Genomic DNA, 12,214 nt, shown 5'->3' on the forward strand with positions numbered 1-12,214 from the left:
TCTGCTTAAAACTAAAATAATCTGAGACAAATTTTTTTGAAGTTGTTAGATTTATGTCAGCGTAAAACTGGTGTGACATCAAAAGCAAAACTGTTAAATTCTGTCAGAGATATGACATAATTAAATCACATGTGATTCTTTCAAACCAGCTTCAGAATTCAAATTTGCTATTTTGAAAAAGCAAATAATTGAAAATGATTCAACTGTCAATATAAGACTATTTTATACCTAGCTAATTTAGAATAGCATAGCCTGATCCCTGGGCCTGGTTTCCAGAAGACTGCTGTAGTGAAAAGACTCAGAACAGAACAGGTCAGAAGAGTTTTTGCATTGTTGTCCAGTTTTCTGCTACCCCTTCCTTCCAGCAGACACAATTCTGTCCAGCTAAGATAACAGTAATTTAATATATTATGATTCATCTTGTGTTAGTGTAGATAGCCTCCCTGAACTGGTGTTTCTTTGTTTTGAATTGTATCAGGAACTCGATTTCACATACTGAGTGACACAGCTCATCCCGCTTTGCAAATCTCCCCTGATGAAACCGTGATCTGCCTTCCAGAGAAAGCTACATTCACTGGGTGAGTAGCAGCATGTGAGCACATGCTGGGGCATTCAGGGTGGGCCTCACTCTTGCTTTCCTCTGTAGGCAGCTTTCACACCACTAACTAATTTTGTAGAATTGAATTGTTTCAGTCAGACAGCCCTGGACATTGTGTGACAGACTTGCAACACTGCAATGATTGCAGCACTGATGTAGGTGCCAGGCAGTGTTTGATGTTGAGGAATTTCCATAGAAAGTCAAAGGCAGAGGAATTGCTTGCTAGGACAGTCGAATTCACCTCAGTCTATGGTTACTGCTTAATGTTTCAGAGCTCTGTAGTCTAAATTTGTTGCTGCACTGAGAAGACCAAATGTGTGAGTTTGTCTTTAAATATACTGTGGCTAGAAGTAATCTGTCCTTTCACTTTGTTCTTCTGCTGAGGGCATTACTAGTAATGTTTGTCAAAGCATCCTTGGCTTTGGATAATTAGGAAGTTCCCCTGGCATATATTAAAATGATTGTACTCAGGCTTCCAGGCTTGTTCCATCTATTGCAAACATGACTTCTTTTTTTATTGTTTTGTTGATGTTTTTTTTTTTTACTTTCTGATATTAGTTTCACCACAAGCACAGAGCCACTTGTATGTTGTGCCATACTCATATGGCTTCCTATAAGGTAATGGAGCATTACAAATTTAAGCACTTTTTTTAAACTGTTACAACTTGCACACATGGTGTTTGTCACTGTGTCTACTTAAAATAGCCATGCTTTCTGGCATGAGCAAGCCTACTAAATTTGAGATCTTTTTTTCTGCCTCCAAAGTCACCTTTTCCACCTTTTGCTAGCTTATGAGTTTTCTGTACTCAAGATGGGTCCATCTTAGTGCAAAAATAGAGTGACTCACAGTGACAACATTCAAATCTTTGACAGAACACCACAAACAGAAGAAAAGAGTATCATCCATTAGTAATTTTTGATGATGTTGCATGATGTAACTACAACAAATCACAATCACTTTATTCTTCACCTCTTCCACAAATAGGTTTCCATCAGTCTTGGGTGAACCATTGCCTGCTCGAGGATGTCATTACTGGGAAACTGTTGTCACTGCCTGCAGAAGTTACAGGATTGGGATTTGCTATGAAACAATACCACAGAGCAGTGCTGTGGGACTGAGTGACACTTCCTGGTGCATGCACTGCTGTCCTACACAAACCAGGTAAAGCTGAGTCTAGCTAATTGAGAAGTTACTTGTGTGTCATATAAGTAAAGCTGGACAGCTTTAAGACTCTCAAGAGCAGAAAGGACCTCTCTGTTTCCTTTCTGCAAGCAAAGGAAAACTGAAAAAGAGCTTTAAGCTTCCTCATCTTAATTAAAAAAAATCTCCCACCAACCTACTTCCCTCATTCGGTTCACAAAGGCCTATTTTTCAAACCTGTTGAGATCCCTCTGGATGGCATCCTTTCTGTTGTGTCAACTCAACCATGCAGCTTGGTGTCAGCAGCAAATTTGCTGAGGGTGTATTCAATCTTGCTGTCTATGTTATTGATAAAGATGTTGAAGAGCCATAGTCCCCAGATAGAGCCCTGGAAAACACCACATGTGACCGGTCTCCATTTGGACATCAAGCTGTTGACCACAACCGTCTGGCTTCAACCATCCAACCAATTTCTATCCACCCAATAGTCTACCCTTCAGACCCATATCTCTTCAATTTAGAGATAAGGATGTGGTGTGAGACTATGTCAAAGGTCTTGTACAAGTCCATGTAGATCACATCAATTGCCCTTTCTTTGACCACCAGTACTTCATCACAGAAGGCCATCAGACTGGTTGGGCATGGTCTGCCCTTGGTAAAGCAATGCAGGCTGTCTTGAATCACCTCCTTGTCTTGCATGTGCCTTATCGTAGCTTCCAGGAGGATCTGTTCCATGATCTTCCCAGGCACAGACAGTTCATATCCTGAACTCTTTCACAAAATCCCACCAGTGTTCACAAATGTAATCTTTATTGAATAAGTAAGTTTCTGCCACCAGAGAATTTAAGTGTCAATAGAGAATGCCTTTACCTGCCTTGCCCTTTACACATGCTACTGTAGCAGGATTGCCAGCTAGTCTTCACTGGGCCTGCATCAGGTTACTTGGAATTCTGTAAATCATAACCTTCCTCATGATGTAAAGGTGTTCTTGATGTAAACAAATGTGGGTGTTTTTTTTTTAGTAAAATTATGCAGATACATGAACATGACCAGCTAAACAAAACATCTGAGAAGAAAAGGGTTTTGCTAAAGGGCTGCTCATGCTTAAATCCTCACAAAGATGTGTAATATGAAAAATATAGATGATTACAATTTTGGCAAAGTCTGCTTTTATCATGAGAATTCAAAGATGCTGAACAAAAGGACTCCTTGGTGTGCTGAGCAGGGCTTTGAAGAAATGCCACTTTTACTTAGGTAGGTGGCCTATGTACTAAGCAAAATTCTGCTGCCAGATGATGTACTGCTGTATATGGCAAATTGTTAATAGGTGGGAATTAAGCAGTAAGTTATTTCTGGTAAATCACAATGAGGAGGCTCATTGTATTCTGATTTTCATTTTCCTGCAGCTTTCTTTACAGATTTTTTCACATGGATGTGATGAGCGATGTACATGTGACAGAACAACTGGCCAGGATCGGCATCTTGTTGGATTACAGCAATGGCAGACTGCTGTTCTTCAATGCAGAGAGAGGATTGGTGTTGTTCACCATGAGGCACAAATTTACTGATATTGTTTATCCAGCCTTTGCCCTGGAGAAGGCTGGAATGCTTACCCTGCACACAGGAATGGATCTGCCAGAGTTTGTGAAGCACAGTTAATCCCCTGCTTCGCACTCTTAGAAAAACTAACAGTTCCAGTGTTAGGGGCAGAGAGGGATGTCAGAGAGAGATGTCAATTTTCACTGATGAATATTATGCACACAGCTGTCCCCCACATCTTCCATAATTGCAGGTAGTGCTCAGCCAAATAATCACCCTGAGCCTGCATAGAAAACAGCACCTTCAGCTGGAATGTGCACCTAGTGATATACACAGCAGGATTTTTGAGGGAAATAAAAAGGTTTGTTAGACATGAACATTAAGGGGAGGGGAGGAAATGTACTTTCCCTTTGAAAACAATGACAGTGTTTTCTGTCTTTTTAAATTTGATGATGAGCCTGTGTATGAAATAAATGCATCTCTCACTGCAATGCATGACTTCTTTTGTCAGAAAAATATGTCATTTCATCATTTGACAGGACAGTCAAAGCCCAAATCCAAGATGTAGTTATATGCAAAAATTTCAACTAGTGCAATATTTTGCAAGTTAATATATCAAGCTATTGTTTGCTATATCCTTTCTTTAAATATGCAAGAAAACTTGGAAACTAAGAAATCTGTCTGCGCAAAATGAGTGAGTCGCAGATTAGACTTCATATCAGCCATGTGAAGTTTGAGTATGTAACACCTTCCCACCTTGCTGATACCAGTCTAACAGACACAATTGCCTGACTGTGCATCAGCAAGTGTCTGAACCTGTAAATATGTACTCATGAGAAACATATTTGTTCATCAAGTGTATGAGGAAACTTGATAGCAGTGCCCAAATCCTTTTCTTGCGGTTTTCATCCTTCACCTTAGAGAAAAGTCAAAATGAAAGTGACCTTCTTGTGGACCACCTCTTTTCTTTTTACCCTTGCACTCACAGATTTGATGATCCGAATTTCAGGTTTGTAGATATTTTTATGAGTCTCTTTGCTCTGCCAAGTTATCTAGGCTAGCACCAGAACCACATCAGGATGATGCAATGTTTCAGGGCTGATGAACTAAGCAGGTTAAGCCTGGTTGATGCCAACAAAGGACAGAATGCTGATTTCACCCCCTGGTTTGCTGACATCATTTTTCAAAGAACTGCACAAGTCAGTGTCACTGCTTCCTTGCTGCCTGTCCCAAGGGTGGAACAGACAACTGCCAGTGGTGCTAAACTCCAGTGAATGGTGGGCAGAAATTAATTCTAAGGAAAGCAGGAGATGTTTTTCATGCTATATGTGCTCTGGCAGTTTCTGCCATTGGGGACTACTTTGCCATACTCACTTCTGTGCTCAGCTGAAGAGCTGTGCTCCCTGTAGTAAGGCAGATTTCAGAAGTCTAATAGAGTTTTCTTCTGAAGAGAGAACTTCAGTGGGTAACAGTGAGGCTTCTGCATTTTATGCTCACAGAAGGTTCCCGCTGCTGCTGTTTCATTTATGATTTAACACCACCTAGACATGTGTTTTAACCCACTTAATAAGGCATGCTTGATGTTCCAGAGGAGCCAGACTCTTTAGCTGTCACAGCAGGCTAGGGCAGGGTGTTTGAGGCAAGATAAACAGGGTCCTGTGACCATTCATCTTAAGCTGGAGCTCTTTTTGGCATTTCAATTAAAGAGTGCCATTTTTGAGTCCCTGCTGGGGAGACAAGAGAATGAAAAAGCAGGGTAGTGCCGTATTGGTTAAAAAGGGTGTTTTGCAGTGGTGTGGAGGATGGTGAGAAAAAGGTCCAGGATTAATTGGAAAGGAAAGACAGCAAGGTGTTGGAGGTAATTTTATTGTGCAGGCTGAGGAGGAGGAGGAGGATGCAGAAGGCAGGCTGGAAATTCACACAGAGCAGATGGTGACAACCTAAAAGGCAGGTCAGCAGTGTGAGTAGTGTGTATTCCTTGGGCTCCCACAGCAACTGAGCTCAACAGAGGTTTGGCCATCTCAAGAGATTAATGTGGAGCTTTGAATTAAACCTGAAAAATCTTGGCATTGGGATGATTTTGCCTGTGTTCCCCTGTGTTCCCCTGTGCCTGCTATCCCCTGTGAAACTGCTTCAGAGAACAAAATGACATCAAATTATTTGGGTAAATTTTAAAATAAGGCAAGAACAAATTGTCTTCTCAAAGGCAACTGCGTTTTAGTAAATATTGGTTTTAATATGAAAAGCTAAGTTCTGGTCTGCTGCCATACTTTATTACTCAGGAACTACTCGAACATTTCAGCTTGGAGATATTTCTTTAAAAGTACCTCTTTCTCAGATTTATTTATTTCATTCTGAAAAATATCTGACTGTTTTCTGATAATTTTGTTTATGGTTCAGCTTTGGATTAAGCAGTATCAAAAAATGTAGTTAATTTTTTTTGCAGAAGCTGGATAAACAATTTGGAGTTAAAAATGTAACTTGAGTCCTTGCACCCTTACAATGCCAGATTGACTTTCTAAATCTGGTCTACATTAATCTGTGTCAGAAGAAGAAATGCCTAGAGACACATTCCTGGTTTGGAGAGATTGAACAAAGTGTACAATAAACAACCAAACCAAAAATCAATATACGAGGCTTAAGATTTGAAGTGGGCAAAACATTCACACTAGAAGGGAAAGCAGATCCTGAAAGCCAAAATTAAGTTGCTGGGTTTTATGGTGCAAAATCTCCTACCCTTAGAAAACCTGGATGTAGATAGGCTGTGATCCTTTATTTGACTGATGGGCATGAACTTGTTCATGAATTCACATTCCAGATGGTAACTATCCACGAACATTTGAATAAACAGTGCAGTCCATCTGATTTTATGTTCAGAATAGCTGAGATTCTGAGATTTGTTGCATCCATTTTTCCTGCACATTGTACTTCAAAACCATATAGTAGAAAAGAAAGGGCAAAAACTCCTTGTCACAGCATTTTTCTAGTGCTTAATGAATCTAGCATTTAGAAATACGCTAAAAAGAACATTGAAAACAGTGTTACATATGTTTCAGCAAAGGATGTTAGTTGGGCTAGTAGTAAGACTTCATGCAGTTGCTGGTTATGTAGTGTGTGTACACTAATCATCATTCTATGCTTAGAGCTACAAAGAAATACATTCTAAGGGTCAGACAAAAACCACTGAAGAATTCCTGTTTTTTAGAGGTCATTTTCATTCTGAAAGTACAAAAGCAAATGTCTAACACTAAGTACTATTAATAAATATTTGGATTGATCTGAAACACAATGCATAAAAAGGAGATACTTCAGTGGCGTTTAGATTAGGCTCATAAACTTTGTGCATTGAAACAAGAGTACAGATTGATTGTAGACACTGGTTTCTACTGTCAAAACAGTGCTGAACTGGAATATTGCTAGTATCAGTAATATTGATCCACAAATCTTGCTAAGGTCCTTCCTCTCCAGAAAGACTTTTATGCTTCCCCGCAACACCACGTAGACAAGCTCAGCAATATCTGTAAATCACTAAGCATGCAGTGCATGGGCATGCAGGGACAGCTCCCTCTAATGCTAGGCCTTTTTAGAACAGGGTATATCACTAAAATTTATATGTGTTTGTGCTGAAAATGGTCTAGTGATGCCTTATTTCAGACATTAAAAAATTCCCTCCATTCCCAATGCTACTGTTGTGGAGATTGGTTATGTTTTATCATGAAGGCTGTTGTGAGACACATACCCACAAGGCTCAGTACCAAGAAATTGCTGCTAAATCCACGGTACTGTGACATTGTCTATGATATACACATAAGTTACAGTTTCTGTCAGCATTGGCTTGAATAGGTGCATTGCAATAGGTTTAAGAAAAGTATAACGTTATGATCTTTTTGAGCTGTTCTCACTTCAGAATAATAAATAGGACCTCTTCTGTATGGAGGATTTGGAAAAACTACATTTCATGGTGGAATCACTATTACACTACTGACATTTTGCTGCAGGATTTGCCAGCTCTCAAGAAGATAATATGCACAGATAATTGCACAGCCAGCAAGGAAGTGAGAGTATCTGCCACATCTGGCCACATATTGTGGAAGGGAGATTGGACTTGAAGCGTATCTTCATCTTTCATGTAGAGTTTGGCAATCTTCTGTCATACCAGAAAGCATCACTTGCTGATCAGGGACCATGCTGAAGGGCAGCTCCTACATGAGCACAACCTGGAAGGAGGTGGAGTGGATCTGCTCCTCAGACCCTGCCATGATTTTGTCAGCAGTTAAGATATGTACAATTTTGAGTACAGCTCCACTCTGGAAAATGTTTACGTGGAAAATGTCTGTCTCTGTATCAGAGAGGCGCTGCATTTCTAATGCTTTTGTCAACCCTGCAGCACTGTTGCAAGCAGATAGGGAAGTAGCCCATGGCTTATCATACTTTATTAATGCAGTGGCCAGCTGAATTTCAACCTGCCAGAATGTTACCATGCCACCAAGAAGTGAGGGATGCAGAGCTAGCTCGACCCCAGCTACAGAAGGCACAGGAGGGAACTGGCTTCTGCTGAGAGAGCAAGAAACCAGTGTGACTTTAATGCTGAGGCTGCCAAAAGGAGACCTTTAGCTGAGCATTATTCTGTATAGACCAGCCTTGTGAGACTATAAAATCTGTCTTACACCATGTCATGAGACGGCATGGCATATATGTAGCCCCACAGCTCTCATTTTCATGTTCACCGCAAAGAATAGAACAGCATTTTGAAGGAAAATTAACAGAGATTTTTCTACATAATTCTGCAATTGAATTCTATATCTATGTCTGATAGCTTCTCCAAAATATGAAAACTACTGAAAAACAATAAATATTCTATCTTGGTGCTAAAAGGCATTACTCTCTGAAGTATAAAAGCAGAAACTGGAAATCAAGTTATGGCATTCTGGGGAGTTCAAACAGAAGGCTGGGAGGGGAAAAAGCCCCCTGTGTCACTAAGCCCAACTTTAGACTTTCTTTTTTAACACAGGGCCATATACTCCTACTGTATGCTTCTCCAGCAGAAATTGGTACTCTGTTCTATGATGGCAATGCAGCAAGACTCAGCTTTGCTGTGTGGCTCTGCAGTTATATTTGCACAAGTTCAGTCAGTTCAGAGAAACTGGAATAATTTGAGCTTGCTGGCTAACATGTGGCTTATCTGAGCAATTAAAGATCAATACAACAGGCACTTCCTCCAAGTGTGGGATTCACAGGACATCTGCATATCTGCTGGGAAAATGGCATCAGCTTTTCTCCCATCCACCCTTCCAAGGCTCCTGAACCCTGGACATCCTTGTGGAAGAAGCACAACAGGTAGATTCCATTTGAGCTATACTTCTGCTGCATTAAATATTCATGTGGGAAGAGAAGCTTCAGGATTCAATCACCCCAAAGAACCTCTTCTACCTGAGCTAACAGGACAAAAGCAGGCAGTGTTGCACGTCACTGTTTTTGTTTTTAAGTTACTGCCTGAGAATTTTGCTTCTTGAAGGTCACAGTTAATTCAGCAGAGGCAGATAAAGTTCCCATCTCCTGATACCACACTGAATTCTGTGGGGCTATGTGGAAAGCCCAAGCATTTTCCAACCTCAGGCTTTTCCATCACTTTTACAGTGCTGTTTTTCAAGTAAGAGTAGAATTAATTTAAGACATTCACATTAGTGAAATTCTTCCTTTAGCTAACATAGCATTGAGTTAAACACACTGGCTTTAACTTCTCAAGGGTAAAATATCTGTCTTCTCCAGATGGGTATCTGTATTTGGCTTGGTGCAGTTGGTTTACTCCTATGCCCTCTTGAAACTGCGTGGCTACTGTCTAATCTGCACTAGAGTGGCTGTGCAGCAAAGTAATGGGATAAGGGAAAAGGTACTGTGGCTGTGGCCCTCCACATTCCCAACCCATCTGCATCCACACCCCTCCAGGCCTGGGGAGGCCAGAAATTGGGGAAGCAGCAGCTGTCTTCCCCAGGCCTCCTCCTCCTCTTCCTGTTTTGGAGTCCTGGGCACACAGAAGAGACAGCCCTACTTCAGGGGTCTGCTCTGGACCATCTTTCTGGCACCAACCTTGGCAGCTGTGGAGAGGATGGGCTAAGAGGTTTGCAAAATGACTAGCACGCTGCTCCAAGTTACTATCAGCTCACCAGATACAGAGAAGAGTCAGGTGGCCACATGTAGAGCTGGTAGTAGACCTCACTGACCCATCTCTGCTGAGCACAGACCCCTGTAAGGCCTGGGCTGGGATTTTTTTTGAGCAGTGTCCGAGAAAGACATGAACCAGAGTGTGGTGCAGGTATGCTCCAGGTAAAGTGAAAAATCATTCCTGGAAAGCCCACTACAGTCAGGAGTGATCCACGCCAGAATGGAGACAACTTTTTGGTTGGGGACAACGAGCCATGAGGGGACCCACAGCCTCCTCAGCCGCCTTCCCTTATGGTCTGGTCTCCCTTGATCCTCCAGGGTGGATGGCATGGGGTGGCTGATGCCATTTTGTGTTGTCTAGATGTTGTTAGCACCAGTTTTCATGCCATGGATTCCTTCTGCTGCTCTCAGCCATTGCCCAAGTTGATCGCTTTGCTTCTATTTCCTTCAGCAACTGCATCTTCCAGCCAACAAAGAGCCTCGGAAGCACTCCACAAGTGCTTTTGCTAAAGGTAAGGCTTAATTTTTCTCTTTTTTTCCCTTCTTTTTCTGCATAGAAAATAGAGAATCTTGTTTTCTATCAGTCCCCACCCATTAGGCTGCAGATACATTCAGTTCCTTACTTTGCATTCCCCATGATCTAAAACCCACTCCGTGATAGTGCCTCTGAAATAAGGACACGTGTCTGTTTCCTGGAGGCCTGATCTCTGCGTTGCAGAACATCAGTGAGCAGCTTCCTGAGCCTGTGCTCCTCCAGCCAGCTGTGTCCAGAAGCCACTCCATTGCTAATGTCTGGGAAACTCTTCACCTCTGGTATGAAATGGCAAATATTGAATATTGTTATCAGCAACTGGAGTTAAGTATGATGTGCCCTTGCCTTGCAGAAATTCACAGCTGTGTGTCTCACTATAATTCTGGAAGAGTGGGATTATTATTCTGCAAGTCTCAGAAATTTGCACAGCTCTTTTCTGACAAGTTAGGCATTTTTTAAATGCAAAACTGTATCATAGAGAAGTTCTTGACTTGCTGTTTGTAACTAGCACTCTTTTGTCCCTTCTGACTGACCTTTCTCATTCACTCTGATGGAAGAAAGGCACTTGTACTAGGAACCCAAGCCAGTTCTGCTAAGGGATATCAGCTCTCCTGGCTGATGTCTGCTTGCCTAGATGTTGTAGATAGAAACTATACACTTGTAAGAGGGAAGCAGCAATTTATTTATTAGTACTACTAGTGATTTAACAAAGTTTAACGATGAATAAATGACTTAAGATTTGAGGTGGCAAGGTATCCTTGATGATTCACCACACAGAGGATAGGATTAAGCACACAACCAAGGATCCTCTCATTGAGTCATAAGGCTCAGAATGAATCCCCTAGCTTTCTAAACTCCTTGAACCACAGAGGTAAAGAGCCAGTCAAGGCGCAGACATGGACAATGGCTTACGTCTAATGGTTTATGTTGTATGTGCACAGTCAGTCTAAGATACAGTCTTAGAGAAGCTCTCAGAGTTTAACAAGCTATCAGTCACTTACCAAGGAGCTGTATAGCAAGGTGTCTCTTGAAGTTAGGAATCTCTGCAGCAGACATAAAACTTCATGAGGAGTCCCTACGCAAGCAGAGATTCTGCTGTCATATAGGAGAGCTCAGAGGGATTTGGGGCTGTTCACTATTTTCAGGGTAAAATGATTGACCTGTAGACATACTGGATATAGATTGTGGTTTTGAGCTAAATGTTATTTCCCCGAAAGGCTAGTTTAAACCAGGCTGCATACAGCACTCTGGGTGGTTGGTTGGCTAGTCCTCAGCTGAAGAGCAAGGTGCCAGCTTCTCTACCAGCTAACCAGGACCAGAAAGTAACCAGTATTGTGATCACAATGAGGCTGTTAGTGGAATGGTGAGACTGTAAAAGGAAGGGGAGGGGGCAGCACATCATCACACTGGCAAAGACTATCTTGTTGGCTCATTAGGGTGATCAGCTCACTATCATTTATCTAACAGCTTGTTAGATAAATACCTTTTTATCTAACAGCTTGTTAGATAAATACCTTTTGTGTGTTAACCAACAAGATTGCTCTATACTTTTAAACTGCATATATCCTGCATGCAATGTTCTTGCTGCAACTACAACAGCATTTATGAGTAAGAAAACTAGCAGCTACAGCAAGTAGCACATTTTCTCTCATTTCTCCTGCAGCCTGTAGTGACAGCACTGCTCTCTGCTTTTGCAAGTGTCTAATCCAATGATTGCAGCAGTGTGAAATGCTCTCTCACTTTCTCCTACTTCAGTCTACAAAGTGTGCATGTGTGGGAGTACATCATGCAAGTACTGCTCCGCAAGAAGGACTGACAAATTTTTAAAGCACTTTTCTCTGATTTCACTCCAGGAATGACCCTGCTGCCCCCAACAGGAGCTTCAGAAGTTTTATGCCAACATAACAGTTTTTATAACTGATACCAAGGGGAGAGGAAGAGCGTTTTCAGAGAGTTGGTTTATGTGGAGCTTCCCAGGACAGAGTAGAAGGCGGGGTAAATTTTATGAGCTGCACAATTCTGTGTAACTCAATAACTTAAGGGAAATGAGATGGGTCTTTCATTCTACATGTCTGCAGCAGAAAGCAGTGCCATTTCCTCTTCAGTCCCAAGTCTGTAAGTCTAAATGTCCTTCACCTGAGTCACTGAATCTCAGAATGTTTGAGGTTGGCAGGGACATCTAAGTCCATCCGGTCCAACTCCTGCTCAGGCAGGGATACCCAGAGCAGGGTGCCCATGCCCA

The 12,214-nt window shown here is 41.7% G+C and overlaps 1 protein-coding gene across 1 annotated transcript in view; it reads left to right on the forward strand.

Annotated features, from left to right (window-relative positions):
* CMYA5 (cardiomyopathy associated 5) overlaps positions 1-3,773 on the forward strand; it is a 49,592-nt gene extending 45,819 nt beyond the window's left edge. Inside the window, exons 11-13 of the mRNA XM_031610185.2 lie at positions 479-578; positions 1,584-1,760; positions 3,146-3,773. Coding sequence (XP_031466045.2) covers positions 479-578; positions 1,584-1,760; positions 3,146-3,398 — 530 coding nt within the window. The 3' untranslated portion in view covers positions 3,399-3,773. The remainder of the gene's footprint in view (positions 1-478; positions 579-1,583; positions 1,761-3,145) is intronic.
* Positions 3,774-12,214: the final 8,441 nt, after the last annotated feature.

The sequence above is a fragment of the Phasianus colchicus genome, chromosome Z, assembly GCF_987193195.1.
Source record: "Phasianus colchicus chromosome Z, bPhaCol1.hap1.1, whole genome shotgun sequence".
Lineage (NCBI taxonomy): Eukaryota > Metazoa > Chordata > Aves > Galliformes > Phasianidae > Phasianus > Phasianus colchicus.